The sequence below is a fragment of the Gymnodraco acuticeps genome, unplaced genomic scaffold (assembly GCF_902827175.1).
Source record: "Gymnodraco acuticeps unplaced genomic scaffold, fGymAcu1.1, whole genome shotgun sequence".
Classification (NCBI taxonomy): domain Eukaryota; kingdom Metazoa; phylum Chordata; class Actinopteri; order Perciformes; family Bathydraconidae; genus Gymnodraco; species Gymnodraco acuticeps.
In genome coordinates, this window is record NW_022991713.1 from 179,045 (window position 1) to 201,974 (window position 22,930).

Here is a 22,930-nt window from a genome sequence, read left to right on the forward strand (position 1 = left end):
AGGATAGCAATAGCAAGTAGCAGGCGCGCCGGATTCATTTTAGAAGTGGGGGGGCCAAAAAAAGTGCGTGTGTATGGCCCAATCCCAAACCACGCCCTACACCTACACACACACCCTCCGTGACGGAGTGAACTCCGTGGAGTGACATATGAGGCTCCCTCCTGTCAGATGGAGGGAGTAAATACAGCAGCAAGCTTTGGGACAAACTCCCCTCTCTCTGGCAGAAACAGGAAATGCGTAACTGTATGTAGGACTAACAACGGTTTCAAATCAGCATCTCTTAGACAAAAAATGTAAATGAATAACTCAAATAAAACTCCAAACATCTTTGGTTACTTTTTTGTAAAGCTCTTTTAGTTTTAAACCTGATGTTTATAAGCTTCTTAGTTTTTGCAATAGTCTGTAAATATACACAACTTTATAATAAAATGCACACATTTACCTTTTTCTAGACTAAACACAGGTATGATCCTAAGTTAAAAAAATATGAGGTCATCATGAGGTTGTTAACATCGCAATTTATCACTATCGTTTAGTGATTTTGCAAAGAATGAACCACTCTCTGTTTTTGTACCATTCTGCGTTGAAGTACCTTCTCTTTGCTCAAATAATCTACTAGCGGTCTCCTTTTTTCCGATAGTTAGCTGTACAGCTTTACCCGCCTCAATGTCCCAACAACAAACCTCCATGCAGTCGGAACCAGCCTGTTTCGATTCAACGGCGGCGGCGGTGGGGGCGGCGGCGGTTTTGACAGTTTCTGCGGCCGCAGAGCTGCTGCTTTTGGGTTCATCTGGCTTCGCTGTTTCTATGATTGAAGAAGGTCCAGGCTCCGGAGATGTGGATGTCAGGGATGTGACCTTCCAGTTGTTACATTTAAGTTTAGATTGACTGTATTAGTTTTCTTCTGCGCTGGTTCTTCTGACATGTTTGCAAGTGTATATATTATTTCTAGGTTAACGGCTGACACACACAGAACAACGTAACAAATAAAGTAAACAACGTAACAAATAAACAAATCTAAGCTTTTTTATTGGTTGTAATTTACATGGATACATTTGAATGGTGTGACAATGTCCTATTTGATTGGGTTGAAATGTACATATTCTTCCTGTTATGTCTGCCTGCTTTATTTTACCTAATGCAAAGTGACCTGCTCCATCGAAGTCAGTCGCATTGACCCGAAGACATATTTTGATTCCTAGCTTTCTAATGATATCAGGATTGTTTTTGTACTCCAAATATTAAGCAAAATATGTCACATTATATAATGACTGTTACAGAGTCATCATTTTGAGAAAAAGGCCTTTAAAGTTTTCTCTTCTCTGGAATCCATAATTTCTCATCATCAATCATCATGATTGATTATTAGCGGAGCAAATGATCAAAATACTACGGAGGAAAGATATTTTCGTTTGGATTACTGCACTCACGAGAAACACCGGCTGTTGTTATGGCTGCTGTGACGTTAAGCTACTCCGTTCTCCGCTTGTAATTATGCCGTCACAAGCTTCAAAGTTGTAGGCCTATTTATCATCTGAATTTGCCGAAACAAGTTTAATATTCTGAAACCCAAGACTTTGCTTATTTGAAATCAGATAAAAACAAACTGTAACGGACAGTAAACGTGTTATCTATGATTACTATACACCTTACATTAATAATTTCAGCGGGAGGGAGGGGGGCGGCGCTGAGGAACAGCAGAGTGGCGAGAGCTGTCATCTTCCCTTTACAAGCTTCAAACATGCCTGTAGCTAGTGAGATTGAATATAACCAGGGCTGCACATAACTGGTGCGCATGCGCACCTCCGCCAAACAAAGAGCACCGGGTCATTTCAAACAAAGCGCATTTGCGTACCAACATTGAGAGGGAGAGAGGGAGAGAGAGAAGAGAAAAGAAAAAATAGAGGAGAGATGAGAGATGAGAGAGAGAGAAGAGAGAGAGAGAAGAGAGAGAGAGAGAAAGATATTTGCGAGTTGCATATGAACCATGATATGAACTCAGGGCCGGCCCGTAGCCCTGGCTAGATGTTCGCCTAGGGCGCCAGATCTGAGGAGGTGCTGCGTTCTGGGAGGGAAAAAAACATTTTGACCGTTGGGGCTCATCCTAATTTTCAGCCTTGATGTAACAATATTCACAATGAAGTAAATGTAACACCCTTTTCACCCCAGTTCCACCTTTCATTTGCCCTGTACGATGGGCGCTGTAAGTGATGAAAATGGGGGATGTTGGCTTATCTGGCGCCCGCAGCTCACAGACAAAATGCGAGGGAGAGAGGGAGGGTGGTACCAGCGCTGTTATTATAATCTGGTACCGTGCTAGCTGCTCTAACGGAGATAAGAAGAAGATGTTTCTACAATAATGTGGAGGGAGAGTCCTCTCCAGTCAGACTGAGAGGCTGATAAGTTAACTACAGCTCAGTGAGGTAAAGGACTCTTAGTCTAAGTTCAAACGGTTTGGTCACAATTTATGTAAACACATATTTCCAAGGCACTCCTTTGTAATTATTGGGATAAACAGGTTTTAAATCATTCCAATGTATACTATAGGACAGTAACCAAAAATATCCTTTAAAACTGGAGAGATAAAAAAAAAATGCATAAATAAATAAATGTTAAGGTAAAATAAGATATGAATGAACAACACAAATAAAATAAGTTACATTAATTTGTTATTGGCTATGGTAGGCTATTGGTTATGTTCACATACTTATTTGATTACATCCACTTGTCTAAGATGACAACAGAGACTTTCGACCCAAAACCAGCTGTTGACTTGTGGATGCAAGCAGCTAATCGCAGACTCAACCAGAGAGAAAGTAGTAGGCCTACATCATCAGCTACCATATCTGACAGAGAGGAAGACAGTGAGGAGAACAGTCAGGAGGGTAGTGATGACAGCTTGTAGGATTACTGGTCGTGCTAATGTTGTCTTGTGTTCACCTCTGCATGTGTGTTCTGTGTTCACCTCTGCATGTGTGTTCAGTGCCGTGTGTCTGGCAAATAAAGTCAAGACCCCTCAAAAGTTACGGTTTATTTCATTGTAAGGATGAGCACCAAGCAACATCTCCAGGTGCTCCTTTGAGAACCAGGGCAAAAAAGTTATGTGCACCCCTGGCTATAAGAGTTATCAATAATGTTGGATATCTTGAACACACTAATGTATTATTTTTGAAGTCACACATATTGAAGTTCATTCATCTGGTTAAATTTAAAACGGCACAAATCATGTACAGAGCCAGACATAATCTACTTCCTAGGAAATTAAAAACACTGTTCATAGACAGAGAGAGTGGGTATCATTTGAGAGGAAATCTACATTTTAAACAACTCAAGGTCAGAACAACTCTGAGAAGTATGAGTTTAACAATCTGTGGGGTGATTTTATGGAATGGTTTGGAGCAGGAGTTAAAACAAAGCACAAGCATAATTCAGTTTAAAAGGATGTACAGAAACACTTTTTTGGAAAAATATGAGAATGAAGAAAGGTGATTGAAGACGAGAAATTATTGTATATGTATGTATACGTGTAAATCTAAGTAGGAATAACTTGCATAATGATTTAAAGGACAATCATTGATCAAGTAAGGGGTGGGAATTAATAAGCATTTGCTTCCTCCTGCTCCCTTTAGGACACATATGATTTATTATTATTATTAATATGAAGACTTTTTTTGTTTTTTTTGTTGAATATACAAATGTTACCATGAATGTGGATAAATACTGTATTATAACAAAATTATAACACATTTGTTATTTGTTATTTTTGAATCTGTTCGAAATAAAGACTGAAAAGAAAAAAAAAAAGAAAAAAAAAAAATCTGCTGCTGCGAAAATGTGGGGCAGGGCTGAAAAGTGGGGGGGCCAATGCCCCCCCGCTTCCGGCGCCCTTGGCAAGTAGTCAGTTTAGCTTCGGTTGCTATGCTAACATCACCCATTTTATACCAGAGAAACTTTCATAACAGCGTTGTGATACCAAACAGCGTCAATTCAGACTGACACACATTCACTTAGGCTAAGGGGAACTGGGGATATGTATCAGCTGCTTGTGTGAGTCGGACAGTGAATACTTTAGAGCGGCCGCAGCTGTGTGAGCTAACCGGGAGCTAACGGATGAGAATAAACTCCCGTGGAAGAGCAGCCAACACTGCAGCGGTCGGTAAATGCTGCAGAAACACATTAATAAACAATGAACCACGGCACTCTGGAGCAAAGTATAAGGTTGGAGAAGTCGTTATTCAATTTAATCTGGCTTCGTGTGATTAAAAGCAACACGATCATCGACCCGACGCAGTTCCCCGTTGTTGTTGTTGTTGTTGTTGTTGTGAGCGCCGTAATGCCTTTGGGGAGCAAATCAGCGATGTAAACGGTGACGTCATGACGCAGCAGCGGCAGCACCAGTCGGGTGCTGGGCGGTGTGAACAGAGCGGGAGCAGAAAAGGGAAACCGGAGCTGAACCAGAAAAGCTCTAGCTCGGAGCTAGAAAGGGAAAAGCGCTGGTGTGAAAGCCGCAACAGAGGCAGCAGCTGATATTCTACGTCAGCGGGACGTCCTTTATAACTTCATATCCCTGTGAACTTCCTCTGAGGGATACAGTGCTCTGCAGAAACGATTTTCATCTACAGAAATCAAATCAACTGCCATGCTACACAAGCTAGCTGTTTGCTTACCCAGCATAGACCAATGTAGATGTCATTTGTATCTCATGTTAAATCGTATGGGCTCATTACTTTATTGGTTTATTAAATGCATAGTTTATTAGAATTAGCTACAGCATTGCATAAGTTATTTTTCCTGTGGTCCAAAAACTGTTTTCATATAGGGACAACACAACTTTCATCATAACACAACAATTGTATAGAAATGTATAATATTGAATATTACAAATTAAATCTGATTGTGTACTATCATCATCAACACACCTCTCTCTGTTACGTTTTTTCTGTTAACACAAGCATTTTCGCGGGTTGTCACAAGAACACCTCTCACTCCGAACTAAAATATTCAACCCAGTCTCATAAAAAAACATGTAATAACTACGTTGGTCCACAACGTAGGACGTAGTATTTATACAAAAACGCCTCTGAAATTGTAGGATCCCTACGTTTTTTTCACCATTCATTCCAATGGCTGGCGTCTATGTCACGTGATCTTCACATTTCTCCCTGCAGAAAAAAAAAACATGGCCGAACTTAGTTTTATTCTCAGTGTAAAATGCCTATTTTAAAGTTAGTTTGGCCATTAAAATGCGTTTTAATGTCATTTGATGCGAGAAATATGAGTTGTTATTTCAGATTATGTGTGCAGTGGATGTACATGATCTTTAGTTTGCTAGTTATTACGAAGATTACTTCAGGAAATTGTGTCGATACAACGTTTTCATTGTTACCAAGGTGGTTGCTAGGGACGCTGCTATCGATATTATTTCTGTTATGTTGTGTAACAGTTTAATGGTGTAATCTTTATTGCTACCCCCTTCCCCGTCAATGTATAGTGTTGGTCCACAGCGCAAACGTATTAGTTTAACAAAATCCGCATCTAAAATTGTGGCATAGATACGTTATTTTCCCCTGTGCAATTCCAGTCTCACATCTCACAGCACATCGTCATAAACAAATACCGGAAACAGACCGAAAACACTTTATTCCGAGTGTGCTTGCTTTTCTCTTTGGAGGTCATCACATAACGGCATTGTAATACACGGTTCGGCTGCATTAAATATTACATATCTGCCGTAATTCTCTATTTATAGAGCCCTGATGAGAAGACTTCTAGACAAACATGAGGAACTGCCGCCAACACTGAAAACGTGACATGGATCATAAATATATCAGCCATTAAACAACATCTTACATTTATTTTTCACACAATACGTCTCCTTGCAGTATCAACACTAATTTGGCTGACTTTTATATTTGATCCAATTGGTAGATAGGCTGTATTTACACCATAAAGGTGCACAGCTGATATAAAGGGACACCTAGTGGTTAAAGCATGTTATTGCATTTCATTATTTTTATTATTAGATATTAATAGGATCCCTATAAAGTATATTCATTACTCGTTATTCTCTACTAATAGTTCATTAAAGACTGTCAAGCCTTTCAAGATTTCAAGATTTTCTAAGGTTTATTGACATATCATATTCACAAACAGTGTAGTTATGCAATGAATGAAAAACGTTGTGTATACCTCCAGCAATGTTAACTATGTTGAAGCACTTATTTTAACTGATATTATACATATGTATTATACTCTTATATAAGAGGTATGTAGATAGTATAAGAAATGTGCAGAATACGACAGTTTAATGGTGGAGGTACACAAATATTAATAGATGTCTTGTAATGCACTGTTGAGGAACCTGCAACCAAAGTTTTTCATCTCCGGCCTTGTCAGGTATTGAACAATCAATAAATAAAGAACACAGAATTATTAAATATAAAACACAGAATTTGTGTGATTATACTAAATGATTTACAAATAAACACCACTGCATATTTACAACTGTTACACATGCTGATGTAACGCAAATGTTTCCAACTTGGGATCAATAAAGTATATCTTATCTTAAGATGATCGATGGCTACTGCCATATTTGCCTCTGAACCTTGACAAGTGCATGTTTCAGGCTTATCAATTAACAACAGGAGGGGTCACAAACATAAGACCAGCTGTTAAATAAAGCTCCTCTGACCTTAGCTGGCATGTGGGTAATGCTACCCATTATGGGCACAAGCAATTTTCACCCATTTATTAATTATATGTTTTACATTTGAGTGTTTCCTATCCCCTAAACCTCCAGGGATGTACACAGTTTAATACTGGCCACTTCTTATTATGGGAAATACGAAAACGTCTTTTAGAACTACAACTCCCAGAGGAGTGCCATAGAGCATGTTGCGAAACACAATAGCCAGCATGTGTAGTTCTGGGGACGGGGTGGACCCGTTCAAATCCAGTTTTGGACAGTCTGCCGTGGTTCCATCCCATTTCAAGTGCTGTTCGACGCTCGGCACACTCTCCAATCACAGAGCTTGAGGACTATCACGGGGTTTGTCAAGCGAAGCGGAGAGAATACTTACTTCCGGGTGTAATATTCTGTAAAGCAAATGAGCTGCTCCGACCCTCGGTCCTGACGGACTCCAACTTGTGTTTATTAATCAAACAAATAAATAAACACAAGGATAATTATGTGTTATTGTTGAGTAAATGGAGAATTGCACAGGGGAAAATAACGTATCTATGCCACAATTTTCGATGCAGATTTTGTTAAACTAATACGTTTGCGCTGTGGACCAACACTATATATTGACGGGGAAGGGGGTAGCAATAAAGATAACACCATTAAACAGTTACACAACATAACAGAAATAATATCGATAGCAGCATCCCTAGCAACCACCTTGGTGACAATGAAAATGTTGTATAGACACAATTTCCTGAAGTAATCTTCGTAATAACTAGCAAACTAAAGATCATGTGCATCCACTGCACACATAATCTGAAATATAAACTCATATTTCTCGCATCAAATGACATCAAAACGCATTTTAATGGCCAGACTAACTTTAAAATAGGCATTTTACACCGAGAATAAAACAAAGTTCGGCCATGTTTTTTTTTTCTGCAGGCAGAAATTTGAAGATCACGTGACATAGACGCCAGCCATTGGAATGAATGGTGAAAAAAAACGTAGGGATCCTACAATTTCAGAGGCGTTTTTGTATAAATACTACGTCCTACGTTGTGGACCAACATAGTTATTACACGTTTTTTAGTGAGACTGGGTTGAAATATTCCACTTGGAGCAAGATACAACAAAATGTAATGCATGCAGACATCGTGTCTAATATTAAAATCTGTTTTATACAAACCCTTTTTTAATGTTCTGTAGATAACAAGCCATACACGCTGCTCAGTGAGTGGGTTGCATGTACAGTGTGTGGGGAGGGAACAACGAGACCAGAGGGACGGAGACAGAGATAGAGAGGGAGGGGGAGAGACGGGGGAGAGACCACACAGTGATGACTGAGGGGACGGGGGGGGTGGGGCGACTGACAGCAGACTTACTTGCAGGACAGCTGGTTAATACCATGTATGATGTAACAGTCGCCTCCGTTGACGCAGTACGCTTTCTCCGAGTCGTTGCAGCGCCTCGCATGACTCACACCTGATGACGGGGTGGTGGTGGTCACTACGAGGGAAATCACAAGGTGTTGAAAATGTAAGTAGTGCTAAATATAACACCACTGAAAAGTTTGCCACAAATCTATCGGACTCCTGAATTTCAAAGAGCTTAGTGTGACGAATCTGTCTACTTTCTGGGAAGGCTTCAGTCACTTTGCTACAACTACTACTGCGCCGCTGCAGCAGCTCACAGCAGCTCACAGCAGCTCACAGATGCTGGTTTGTGAGTGTAGAGAGCCAGGTTCATCTAATACACCTGCTCTCATACACGCAACACACTACCATATTTTTATTTACCTCGTAAACTTAAATAAATATGTAAAAGTAATTTGCTACAATATTCAGATTTTGCCTTGTTTTAAAAATGTTTGAGATTATTCTATTTCCACAGCCTATTAAAAAGGACATATGATGCTGATTATCAGGTTCATATTTGTATTGTATGCCTCTACTGTGACATGTCTCCATGCTTTAATGTTCAAAAATCTCTTTTCACCCTCTGTCTGAAACCAGAGCCCAGTCTGCTCTGATTGGTCAAAAGCTTAGAGATGTCCGTTCCGCCCCTTAGCCTATCACATATAATTTGATGTATGTGATATGTTACAGAAGTAAACAAAGGAGTCCAATGGAGGTGTTTCAGGCAGGGGGGGAGGAGTGTGTGGGAGAGAAACTTCCTCTGGAGGGAACACAGCGATGTTAGCCTTAGCAGACCATTTACATGCACAGAAACCTACGTAACACACTACAAGAAAGGGAAACACCCAAAAAGAATAATAGGGCGCCTTTAAATAATTTGATATCAGATACTGTACAATATTATATACTGAGATCAAATTAGTTTTTTTCAGAAAGTCAAAATCCCTGTGGAAAGAGGCTACTTGTAATTGCTAACAGAATAACAGCCATTGTATAACTGTTTGAGGAGGACAGAGGTTGATCAAAGTGTACTAGCTAGGCTTAGAGGCTAAACGAGCAAAGCATATAGGACCTTTATATTTGTGAGGTATAATAATTCAAAGTCAACAGATTGCTCACAGATCTGCACGCTGATTATACTCGTGGCGTTTTCTTGTCCTAGTGAGTTTTCAGCCACACAGGTGTAGTTGCCGGAGTCTTCCACACGGACTCGACTGATCTGCAGTTTGGAGTTTTTTCTTCAGAGAAGATGAGAGGCAGAGAGGGATAAAGAGCAGATCAAAAGACAGTGTCAGTTATTGTTGTTCCAAACAAGCAGTTGACTCATCTCTGACTAAAAGATACATTATTTCTAGTTTCCAGCCCAGACAGGAAATAAATGACTGATCATTGCATACAAATGTCCACTGTGAATGGCCATCAAAGCAAATGGACAATTATGAAGTTAAAACCAGAGACAGGCTTAACCTAATCTGCAGGATGAAAGAAACTGAGTACAATAAATGGCACTGCACTCCTTTAAAGGGACAGTTCAAGTGTTTGGAAGTGGGGTTGTATGAAGTACTTATCCACAGTCAGTGTGTTTCCTACAGTAGATGGAGGCCATCAGTGAGGAGAAACAGGCAGCAGAAAGTCATGTACTGCAGTGGGCAAAGCAAAACCAATTTGTAACACCTAAATACATCTATACCAGTTTCAGTTTATGATATATTTTGAATATTTACCTTTGATGTTTTTTAAAGGGTTCGTTTTGGATTCTCCAAAGTCACAAAACACAAACTAACCAATCTAGACAGCAGTAGACCAGCAGCTCCTGCGTTCTTAAAGGTCAAATGACAGGTGTTTAGTGGAGTTTGGTGGCTTTGGAAAGAGCAGTGGTGAGAAGTAACGTAGTACGTAAGTACATTTACAGTACTGTACTTAAACATCGAGATACTCGTACTTTACTACAGTATTTTTGACATTATGCTACTTTATCATTTTACTCTACTAAATGTTTTATGCAAATGCTGTACTTTTTACTCCACTGCATTTATTTTACATAGTTACTTATTATCATTACAAAATATAAATCAACTCATACATAATCATATATTATTATAGGTTTAGCTGCATATATAAAGACAATCAAATGAACACCTCTTTTTCCAAGTGCAACATTGTAGTAATGAACACATTAATGCATCAATAATTATAATACAAAAATGTTGATATATGGTGCGTAACTGGCTATTCTGCATCCTGAGTACTTTTACTTTTGGTACTTAAACTATACTTTGGATGCTAATCATGTTGAACTTATACTTAAGAATAACTTTGGATGCAGGACATTTCCTTTTAACTCAGTACTTTTACACTGTAGTATTTCAACTTTGATTTAAGTAAATGAACAAAGTACTTCTTCCACCATTGAAAGGAGGATTCAATTCAGAAAATATTCTTAATATAGCGTAAACTGGTATATATTGTTTTAGGTGTTTGCAATTAGGGCGACTATGGACGTTCACCTTATAAAACCCCATTTCAAACTGTGAAACCGTTTTATTATATTGCTGTGTTGATGAACGAAACAGAAACAGCTAGTCAGTAAAAGTCAAATGTTCTACTTGGAAAGACAGTTTGGAAGCAACGTGCAGTTACTCAGGGTCACGAAAACAGAGCTGCATGCCAAGAACCATCGCAGTAAAAGAGGCAGTCATTTGTCTTGTGGTATATGGAGTGTGAATATTAAGGTAAAAAATATCCAGACTCACTTGTTGGTCTTTATTTTGAGGTCTCTGCCTTTCTGAAGCTCGTGTCCATCTTTGTACCAGCGGAAGGAAGGGTTGGGATTCCCCGACACCTCGCACTTCAAGTACAGCTTTTCCCCTTCCACCAGAGCCTGGCCTCGCATCAGCCGGAGCTTAGGAGCAGAGGCTGGACAGAGAGAGGGGGGGGTGTTAGAGGGAGGCAGCGGAGAAAGACAATCAAAGCCTGCATTATTGAAATTAACTACGGTCATTCAATTCATCTATTTATTTAATTGTTTGAGTGTGCGTGTTCTTGAGTGTTTGGGGCATTGTGTGTTTATATGCAGGGGGTGATGACAATTGTGAGGGTGTAAATGTCGGGGTCAAAACCAGATGCAACAGGCCAGGGGAAATCGCAAAAATAATTTACAAAATCAATGACACACACAGACACACACACAAGTGCACAAACGCAGGAAAAGCACTTTGGCACGGTCTGAGTCCTAAAAAGCAAAACCAAAGTGAAAGCTTGCAGAGAAAAAAACCTTCCCTCAGAAACTCTCTGCAACAGAGTTTCACTAGAGCAATGTGGTAGTGTTAAGGTGTGTGTGTGTGTGTGTGTGTGTGTGTGTGTGTGTGTGTGTGTGTGTGTGTGTGTGTGTGTGTGTGTGTGTGTGTGTGTGTGTGTGTGTGTGTGTGTGTGTGTGTGTGCATGCGTGTGCTTCATCAGTCTCAGGAGAGTTTCCCTCTCTCTTCTTGTCTTAAAAACTACAACAGACTGCATCACTGACGCCAGCGCAGGCAGCATAAGCACACAGAAACTAGAGCAAAGAGACAACTCAGCACCATCTAGTACCGTTTACACACACACACACACACACACACACACACACACACACACACACACACACACACACACACACACACACACACACACACACACACACACACACACACACACACACACACACACACACACACTGTTTAAGTGATTGCGCACGCTTGATCAACTGTGAGGTAGCTGTTGTATAGCATCACAGCTCCTCACAGCACTGCTGCATCCTTCCATGTACTCCTCACAGGAGAAACTGTATCTGTATGTAGAGCCTCAACAAGGTGCTGGTCTTGTTGCTTGGTATATGAATGTCTCCCACAACATACTGACTATCCATTGACAGTATAAAGAATTAGTCGTATTCACTGTAATGTCTTCCAGTGGTTTGTTTGTGACTACTGTTTTGAAGTCCAAAGTTTGTCATTTTGGCCATTACCATCTTGTTTTATGGAATTATGGAGAAAAATCGAATGTTAAACAGGACATTTTTAGGCAACCAAAATGTAACTTTCCTTAATGAAAACGCACTTTAAAAGAGTTAAAATTCGAAGACGTTAACACAGAAAACACCCAAATATAGAAGAGTGTGGTCGAGACCTGTCTAGCACTACCCACATTGTCTTTTCTTTTATTAAACAATAATAACATTATGGCGTATTGTAGGAGCATTGAAACCAGTGATTGAGACCATAAACTCATAAGGAAAAAATATTGACTGAAGTGATACATCAAGTCAGAAGTGGGGTCATTGGAATTGCACCCTGCGATAATCCCTTCAAATCTCATCTCTTACTTGTGTGGAACAAATAACATTGTTTAGGATTTCACAACAATTTAATATATAATTAGTTAGTCAACCTCTGACCCACATAACAAACATCCAATTAATCAGTCCTCGTTCTAAATAAATAAACGAAACTGCTCATATAAACCACCACCGCCAATGTCACTACTATGAGGGAAGAATAACTTATAAGAAAGCAGATAAAATAAACAGTCTATTCACAATACAGTTTGTAAACCAGGTTACACAATGTCTCATCTTTAGCTGGTGACATTTTATTTTTTTAATAAGCAAGGGTTAGGGTTAGCGAAAAGACCAAGGACAACAATTGTAGCCAAAGTCTGGTATGGCTGATATGAATCCGCCCCTAAAGTAGCATCATATCTATGCATCGCTTGTTCTGGTTCCGAGATGTACATGAACAGCAGCCCTTATCCTTAAATTACACAAGTGTAAGTTAATGAGGGGAAAGATCTGAGAATGGAGGTGTGAAAAGAGAACCTCTGTGGAGTAGCATCAGAGCAGCTTGCCGTTATGTAAGGAGGATTTAAGTAGGATTTCTAGACTCAAAAGAAACAGAGCAAGCAGCACATCTTTAAATCCAGTTCTCACATTTCTTGAGATTTAGTCTTGTCACAGACTCGACACACACTCTTGATGTATAATTCCACGTCACACCAAAGTAAATCTTCTCAACATCACTAGATGCTCTCCCTTTCTCTCTGTCTCTCTTTTCATCCATCCATCCATCTTTTTTATCAAGAACTGATTATTAATGTCTTCAAACCATTTTTAAGTAAATCGCAAGTTATTTTTGGTATTTTATAAAAACTGGTACTTTATCTTCTTCTTTGAGGCTCCAGATGCCACAGTTCGCATAATAACGAGGTCTACTGTCGAAATTCGACTCGATTGAACTAAACTCGGTTTGGCTTGTTCTCCTGTTGACGGATGAAACCAAACAAGCAACAATGTGTAAGGAGAGAGAGAGGCAGCTGTTTACTGTGTGAAAGCTCTGATAAAACCCTTTGCTCTAAAACAGCAGACAAAGCCTCCGACCAGCAGGTGAACATAGTGGCACAATAAAGTCGCAATAGACAAGTGTTTGTGTTGAAGTTATTATTTTCAACAGCCATAATGTAATGGCTGTTGACAAAAAGACTTTCACTTTAGGTGTTGAAAATGGTTATCCATTGCACAAACCAAAAGAGGAAGAGCCAGAAGTAAGGCGAATGCTAATGTTGCTCTTGTTTCATACCAACTCTCACACCAAGACTGGCCAGTGTGTAAATCAGTCAGGGTTTCTCACCTTTTTATTTTCTTAAGCCCTATTCACACAGGACTAGTAGAACCTGGAGACCTCAGGTCATTTGTAATAATACATGAACTTCTGTTATATTACCCGTGTGAAAATCAAGAACAATTCCACTGCATATTACCTACAACATATAGTCATATACTATACTATGTGAATCGGCCAAATTATGATCTTAGATCCGTGTTGTTTTTCTTTCTCTTTTGTATTGCTTGCTTCCCTGTTAATAAAATATGAAGTTGGTCATGATAAAGGAAAGATTGACATTCATTGAAGTTTAAATTCAGGAGGCTCATCTTGCTACACAGCATGGAGACTCATTCAGACTGGACGAATAAGTATTTGCATATATTATATATTCATAAATAAGCCTAATGCGATATTGTTAAAAAGGCATCAATACTTGTCATAGAGCTGTGCAGTGATGACGTAGGCCGACGTGGAAGTAATCATCGGCTCCCTCGACAAAAAGCAGTGGGATTTCTCCAATGGATTTCGGTGTATTGCAGAAAAGAAGCTCTGTGGCATGTCTTTGATACTTAACACATTTTGTTCAGCTGGATAATCTCCACATATTAACACCACTTGAATTTTGAAGAGTAAATGCAATCCCCAGAAGTAAAAAGCTATCGTTAGGCTATAATCGAGCTACATCTGGGGCGCATGGTTGCGCACCGCTAAGCTAAAGGCGGACTTGTGTCGACGTGATGACATTTCATAGTTTCATTTCGTCACTTGTTAGCAACCACTGTTTTTATGACTTTTGGACATTCCCGGTAGGGGTGTTTACTGACATATTTTATGTCACAGAACAAAATGTGAACATCTCTTTAACTTGTGTTCAGCACAGACCTTATTCAGGCGAACCCGAAGTTGTTAAAGTCTGACTTATTTCAGGGTTTTAGGACTCATGCCTTCACCTCTCTATTTCTCATGTGAACAACATAGTCTTTCAGGAGAGTCTGTTTGAAATGGTGCGCCATAACACCATGTTCTTACAATATAGTATCTCCGACTAACTACACTTGCTTATCACCGAACCTTCCAGGGGAAACAGCCATAACAAATGTCACCGGTCAGACATACCATCACAAAAGCTTCTTCTTTTTGAGTATAACCCGACCCTGATACTCCTGGTTTATACTCCTGTAATCTGCCACACCAGGTGAATGCTACAGGAGACACACATAAATCCACATACTTTATGCTTCTTTAAATCAATACGGTAGGCCAGGCTGAGCCTTCTCTAAGCCACACTTCAGACCGTTCCTAACAGGAAATATACTGTGTACTGTACTGTAACTCACATTTAATACAAGGATGAGTTACCAGAAATATTTATTATTTTAGCAAAAATGCAACACTGAGTCCTTTTCTCTTGTCATGACAAATAGTTTTCAATAGGAATATGAGCAGCCTCCTTGCTGTTTTCATGCAGCATTTTGCTATGAATGTTTTGCAGGAGATAATATGGATATCATGGGAACTGTAATCTAATAACAATGTACCATGTGTGGAAAATAGATGAGATTTATGTGTGGGAGGGGCAACTTCGGGACAATTCCAGCAATACAGATTTGACATTTAGACTCACAATGACAAAATACCTCTGAGAATAATAATCTTTGGTTTGTATTGCACTTTTCAAAAGCAAGTTACAAAGTGCTTCACAGTCAGTAAATACATTAGAGATAATCAAGTGTAAATTAGCTAGCAATGCCACCAAACAAAAGGAAGGAGGAAAATAGCAAGGGGGTGCAAAGGACAGAGTGGAGTCAGAGACATGCATAACAAAAAACGTTATGTTATTAACACATACATTATGAGTTACAGATGAACAAATCCAGATACTGCACTACAAGGTTACTTAATAATACTGCAGTTAGCATATTTGTATCATTGCTTTGCGGCAGTATACGGGAAAGTGAAGCACGACCAATGTTAAAAACCAGACAGAAATTATAGCTGTGACTTCTCCAAAACCAGTGAGTTCGTTTGTAATATGTGTTGGAGAAAGGGAGTGAGGTGTTGAAATGAAATTAGGTCTCCACAGATTGGAATATTTTTCTTAGGCTTGGCAAAACACAGGAGGCAGGAGGTTAGGACACACAGTAGGAAAAGGAGAGGACAGCCAGTTTGTCCATACATCCAGTGTTAAATAACAGCCAACCCTTCCGTCGATCCATGAATCAATCCCTCCAAACTACCTCAAGTGGTCAATTCAATCACATCTGCAGCAGGAACCACACACAGCCTCATTTCCCCCGTGCTGCTCCCAGTGTGAGGCCGGAGCTCTGCTAGCTGCCCCCTTTAAAGGAAACACAACCTCAGAATCTCTTTGAACACATATCAAATTATTCTGTGATCATCAGCGTACTCTTTGATAGAGTGTTCAAATGTAATTTAAAGGGGTCTACATGGAATACAGAGCATATTAATGATTGAAAATTGCTGCATTTGGCTAGCATGCCTAGCAGCTAACATCCTTGGTTGGACCTGGTTGTAACCGGAGTATGAGCGCAGGGTGGTGGTCATCATAAGCCAGCCAGTGGGGAACACACAGGGACTCACATCTACTCACACACACACACACACACACACACACACACACACACACACACACACACACACACACACACACACACACACACACACACACACACACACACACACACACACACACACACACACACACACACACACACACACAATTGTGATGTTCCAATGTCCTATACCCTATACTCGTTTGCCATTATCACAGGTGAGTTTTAGAGTGATCTTAACGCAGACAAACACACTCATTGCCATCATTTCTACATTTCTTTAAATTATTTTTGACCATTCCAAAAGAAATGCCCAGAGTCCTTGTGGAAGCAAAGTCATAGTTCATAATAGTAGTGAGGATCAAACATTTTCAGTTTACAGTCTAATTAGCAACTGATGACCCAAACATTTAGCTGGAGGTGAAAAAGGACATCTATGACCGGATTGTTTCACAATTAATTTTACAAGCTATTTTCTAGCTATTCAATTAAATGGATAATGAATGAAAAGCAGCTGATGGGTTCCGACTTTTGCTATCTTAAATAGCTGTTTCCATTGCACCTGCATTTAACCAAAGCCCCTTTAAACGTTATGGGTAAATGTTTCCAGACCACAAACTGAAATGATAACTCTTTTGACACGTGCACGCATCACAGGATGTGGGTTTTTTAAACAAAACAAAAACACATTTAAACAAAAACACATTCTTCACTTCAACACAATATTTGTTTAGGCCTACGCATAACCTCACGTGAGACTCAAGATCTAAACACTAATAGGAGAAATGCCAAATGAAAGGTAGCTAGAAAAGTATATAAGTGTACATTTTATTTCTAAGAGCCACAGATAGTACAGTTTAGAGAAAGCAAGAGAAAACCATTAGGTTTGGTTTTCTTTTCAATTTATTTCATCCTGTACGATAGTTCAATATAAGATCTACAGGGCGATTCCAGAGAGAAAATCTGATGTTTACTGTTCAAGTTTAAGGAAGCTCAAATATTTCCTCCTATTAAACTCTATTGTAAAACCAGGAGTACCTGCACAGTGGAATCACTGCTCCCTTTAATTGTATCAGTGACATTATGACCAACAGGTCTTCCTCGGGCAAACAGGAAGGAAATGAGAGATATATATAGCACAATGACCAGTGACATCATAATCATATAATAGAATTCAATTATATTTACCTGCCGTAAATGCCCTGACATGTTCTAATTGTCATCTGCATTCTGAAGCTAAGTAGATCATCCAAAATGGCTTTTCAAGGGGAGTCTCGATACAAGACTTGGAATACATACTTTTTTCCACCTAAAATGTGCCTGTTGGATATGATATTTAAAAAAATGTCAGTAATAAATCTATTTCAAGAAATAACCTTGCGAAATAAAGCTTTTTTTTTTTAAAAAAGAAAAAGGATATCCTTGAAAAAATGATGATTTTCATTGGAATAAGTGATTATATGACCTCACAGACACATGTCTTTTTTAATTTGTTCAAGAAAAGTAACACTTCCAGACATTATTTGCGAGAGGGAATCTAACAATGAGGCTTCACTTAACAACCATCCAGATGAGCCTCATCAGCCGCTGAGTGAGGTGAGGCGGTCAGGCTTTTATGGAGGTAAGTGTTGAACTGAGTGGGGAAAGTCAGCCTGAAGCAGCTGTGAGTGGAGAGCCTGGTTACCAATGAGCGCATCCCTCTGTGGGACGCTCTCCTCAGGCAACATGGACGTGTTGTCGGCTTGGGAAGGTTAGCTGAAAGCCACAAGGAAATTACCCTTCACGGATGTGACGTCCACATTTCCTGGGTGTGACGGTGGCAAATTGATTGAATTGCCACAATTCCCATTACAATTTGAGCTCATTTTTAACAGATGACATAACACATAAAGACACGTGTCCACATTATTATGTTTGAGTTACTTCATCAATTGGAATTTTAATACAAATGAGCAATAATGCATTATATCTTTATTTTAAAGGGGCTTCTTTGGGGTCTCCCTTTCCTGTAATGTGTGTAGGTTTGTGTGCATGTCAATGGTCTGCAAAGCATAAAGGATGTTCCCTCAGAGATGGAGTTTCTCTCCCATACACTGCCTGAAACGCCTCCATTGGACTCCTTTGTTTACTTCAGTGACATCACTCACGCTTCTTTTGGTTAGCGCTCCAACAAATTGTGGGCGGGATATAACTAAGCAGTTGACCAATCACAACAGAGTCTGTCAACTAAGCAATCAGAGCAGACTGGACTCTGGTTTCAGACAGAGGGTGAAAAGAGGTGCTGCAGCACAGGCAGTATGAGAAAAATAAAGAGCTTTTTCTTAACATTAAAGTGAACATGATATGAATGCATATGTACATGTGTAGACATTTGCTATTTCAAACAACCCCTGTGTACTTTTTCGTTTTTATTTTATTTTGACTAATTTTGTTTGCTATTTCATTTGTCACTTTTGGGTCTCTAAAAACATATGATTTGAAAAACTGTACTTGTATTATAAAATAATGTGACCCCAAATAAATAAAGAATTAAAAAAAAAAAAAAAAAATAAATAAAGTGAACATGTCACAGTAGCACACAATACAATATAGGGCTGTGCAATTAATCGTATTTTAATCGCGATTACGATTATGTCTTGCGACGATTATGAAAACAGCAGACAAAATACGATTATTTAGCTGGGTGCGCTTCGCCCCTCCCTAAAAGCCCACTCGGCCACGTGGGAGTGACATGTGTTGTGAGTGTTCAGCGCAAGCGCAGATGTCAGAACAAGAGCAACTCGTTAAAAAGAAGGGTCAAACTATTTCCACTATTTGGAAGTACTTTGGCTTTCAGGAGTCCGACGTGGAGCAAAACAAAGTACAGTGCAGGATTTGTTACCAGGTTGTGTTGGCACCACACGCTAACACAACCAATCTCTTTAATCATCTGAAATACAACCACAAAGTGCAATACGACCGGGCAATAATACAACAAAAAGCAGACCAAAAAGCAGATGCCGCTCGACTTCATCCACCACATCATCACAGTCATCGATTCAGGACGCATTGTACAGAGCAACGGCCTACGCGACGAGCTCGCAGAGACACAGAGATATTACAGGTGCCAGTACATTTCACATCGCTAAAGATATGTGCCCAGTTAGCACTGTTAGCAACCAGGGCTTTAAGCAACTTGTCAACACGTTGGACAAGCGTTACGCGATGCCGTCTCGGTATTATTTCAGCAGGTATTATGTGACAAATGCCGTGGGGAAGTTGAGAGAGATGTGGCTTCAGCTGACTACTTTGCTACCACAACAGACCTATGGTCTAGCCCAGGGGTGCCCAACCAGTCGATCGCGAGATGTGTCTAAAAATAGAACAACAATATTCTGTTTTATCGTTAATGTCCTGTAACATAATCTTCCTGTGCCAGAATAATGCACTTGAATGCATCAAAGCTTTGTGATTGGCCGGCGTCACCCCATGTGTCGGGGCGTGGCTGAGGGTCTTCAGTACAGGTGGCAATATCGTCACCTGCCTGCGCTCATCTCTGAAACCAGACCATGTAAACAGGCTGGTGTTTCTTGCGAACAATCTTTAAGAGAGGACATGAGCAGCCCTACCAGCATTTGCCATGGTGGCCTAAACATTTTTATTTGGTCTTAAATTGTAGTTCAACATTTATTTCCTGTTACTTCTGGACCATGACGGTTGGCCAGCCTTCAACGTTTAACTGAGTGGAATATGTTGAATATGTTTTACCAAAATGTTGGCTATATGTTAAGGAGTTTTCAGTAGGTTGTGACAGTGCACTGCAACATATTTGATTTAATTTATTTTGGTCTAATTTATTTTTATTTATCATATTAATAATATATGTTTAGTATGGTTTTGGAAGTGTGCTCCAACATATTTGTTGATCTTGTTTATTGGTCAAATATTATTTGTTTTAAAGTTCAATAAATGGTCAATGAATAATCGTCAAAATAATCGTGATATCAATTATTGACCCAAATAATCGTGATTATGATTTTTGCCATAATCGCACAGCCCTAATACAATATGAACCTGAAAATGAGCACAATAGGGCCCCTTTAATAGTTATGTTACCGAGCACTGTACATCATCAAATAACCTTGACTCATATGTCAAAGAGCATTCATTTCAAACGTAATTCAAATCTGATTGACCAGTATAAACCCTCTCTGATCTTATTTAGTGATATTTAATTCACAAATGTATTATTTTTTTCTTAATATTTGGACCTAATAGTTGCTCATAGGTTTACAAAGCTGTAAAACATATAAACAGCCCTGCTGCAATCTCTACTGTTGCTGCTTGATAAACAAGATCACAAATGCTGAGGAGGAGGAATTTGAACTGTGAAGGATTCTGCATTAAAGTCATAAAAGCACTCTCTCTATACCAGAAACACATTAGCACCCATAGGGTACATTAGGATGTTGGACACATGATGTTTTAAATAAGTCATTCCATTGATATTTCCATCTTGCCTCATTGCCTGGCCCTTCATGTTCTCTGCATGAATGACCAGGAACACATGTAAGACAGCATGAGGATCACACTCTAGGGCAGAACAGGGGGGTATACTACGAAGCAGGATTTTCGCTTAGCCGGCTAAATTCAGGGGAAACTCCGGCTTTCCGGTCCTACGAAGCTGGTTCTCTTTTTAGCAGGCTAGATCTCCATGGTAACTTATGCTTAGCGGCTAACCTGGTCGGGACCAGGTTAGGTTGCAGGCTAAGAGCTCAACTCAGTGAAAGCACCGCCTGCTGACCAATCAGAGCTCAGTGTGCGGAGTTTAAAGCGATCAAGTCATATTACAGGAGAAAGGAAATACAGAAAAACTGCCATTGCAGGAAAGACGGCCGGCAAAAATCACCGACTGTGTGAACGTGAACATTAATAGAATATCACCTCCCATCTTCAGAGCAATCTGACTATTATAACATTAGCGTTAAGAAAGCTTACTTAGATATCTGCCACAACATAAGTACACTGAGTGCAGACGATGTGTCCCATTATCATTCATATCACATCATATCACATCATAATGTATCATATATCTCCTTATCTGAGTCAGCTGAGCCGTATCTGGCCGTGCAACACTCACAGTGTCACATACTGTATGCAGAAGTATTATTTTAAGCAACACATTAAGTTGACGAAACACTCGAGACAAATATAATTAAAGTCAGATCGTGTCTTAGACGGGGCAGTGATATCATAAACCTGTTAATGTACGCATTCAAACACTTTTTCTTTTGCAAGCTGTATTCACCTTGCAGGTGCAGCTATGTGGCTTTTATCCTGGATAAAGTGTTTAAGTCATGGATGTTTAAAGTTTAACTTCTTCATATTTGACTAGTATTAAAGTTCACTTTTCATTCAGGAAGTATGACGCTGCGCTGTCAGTGCGCTTCTCCATGTTTGTGATTGGTCGAATGCTCCAAATACCACCCCTTTCATGTGAACGCGCACCTAACTAGATAGGACACGGCTGGCTTGAGCGATCCACTTGATAACCAGCGTCGTAGTACCGTTTAGCGAGAGCGCGTATGTTTTGGATTAGGCCAACCGGCTAACTCAAACATATCCAGATTAGGTTGAACCAACTTCGTAGTATAGGCCCCTGGTGACTCTGAGAATGGTTCAAACACAATAGAGCGGTGCAGGGACAATGTCTTTTGATAGGCCAATAGGAAGTGAGCATCATAAGGGCTCCCTCGAAAATAAGATCTGTGGCTGACACATGTCTATGATACTTACACATTTGGTTCAGCAGAATAAATCTTCACATATTAACACCATTTCTACGATTTTTGAAATGTAAATACAATCGTCAGAAATAAATAGCTTATACCTATAAACGAGCATCATCACCAGAGCTAAGCTAAAGGCGGCTAATGTACAACCTGATGACGCTTAGTAGTGTCATTTAGTTTTTAACAACCGCTGTATGTATGACCTATAGAAGCTTCGGACATTCACCAGTGGGGTCTTTACTGACGTATTTTAGGTCGTAGAACAAGTGAAAATCTCGACCTTATTTCAGGCTTCTAACCAAAAACATGTAAAATATTTTAATTCGTAAGGGTACTGGAAATGGTCAAATGCAAACTCATTGCGGGTTTAAGGACTCATTCCTGCACCATTATTTATGTTATAAACATATTTTACTCACTTATTTTAATTGCACAAATATATAAGAATCAGCTCCACACTTTAAAGACTGTTACTACTCCGCATTGCTCTATGTTCCTACAATAAATGGCACTTTATGTAACTATCTGATGTCGACCTTTGAATGGCTGTGAAATCCAAATGTGAAACCCTATTTACCATCCACTTTATTTCTTACCTGTACAATTATTAGTGAATAGACTGGAGAGCATCCAAGTCCGCTTATAAATCCTGTGGGCCCTGTCAAAACTACAGCCTATTTTTGGCAGCACTGCTCGCTAACAAGCACGGAAGAAATATTGTGGATGAAACAGAAATAGACTTTAAATGGACTTTAAATGATGTATTTGAGGTGCAGTTTGATAAGGAAATAGTCGTACCACTGCAGACAATTAAAAAAAAAGCAAAGCCTGCACAACAATTTATGTTATG

At 39.6% G+C, this 22,930-nt stretch overlaps 1 protein-coding gene across 3 annotated transcripts in view; it reads right to left on the reverse strand.

The window, feature by feature from the left end:
- Positions 1 to 22,930, reverse strand: part of nrg2b (neuregulin 2b) — a 78,110-nt gene that overhangs the window by 36,075 nt on the left and 19,105 nt on the right. For all 3 annotated transcript variants that reach the window (XM_034198938.1, XM_034198937.1, XM_034198939.1), the window contains exons 2-4: positions 10,857 to 11,019; positions 9,223 to 9,341; positions 8,071 to 8,194 (exon numbers count right to left, since the gene is read on the reverse strand). In XM_034198938.1, coding sequence (XP_034054829.1) covers positions 8,071 to 8,194; positions 9,223 to 9,341; positions 10,857 to 11,019 — 406 coding nt within the window. The remainder of the gene's footprint in view (positions 1 to 8,070; positions 8,195 to 9,222; positions 9,342 to 10,856; positions 11,020 to 22,930) is intronic.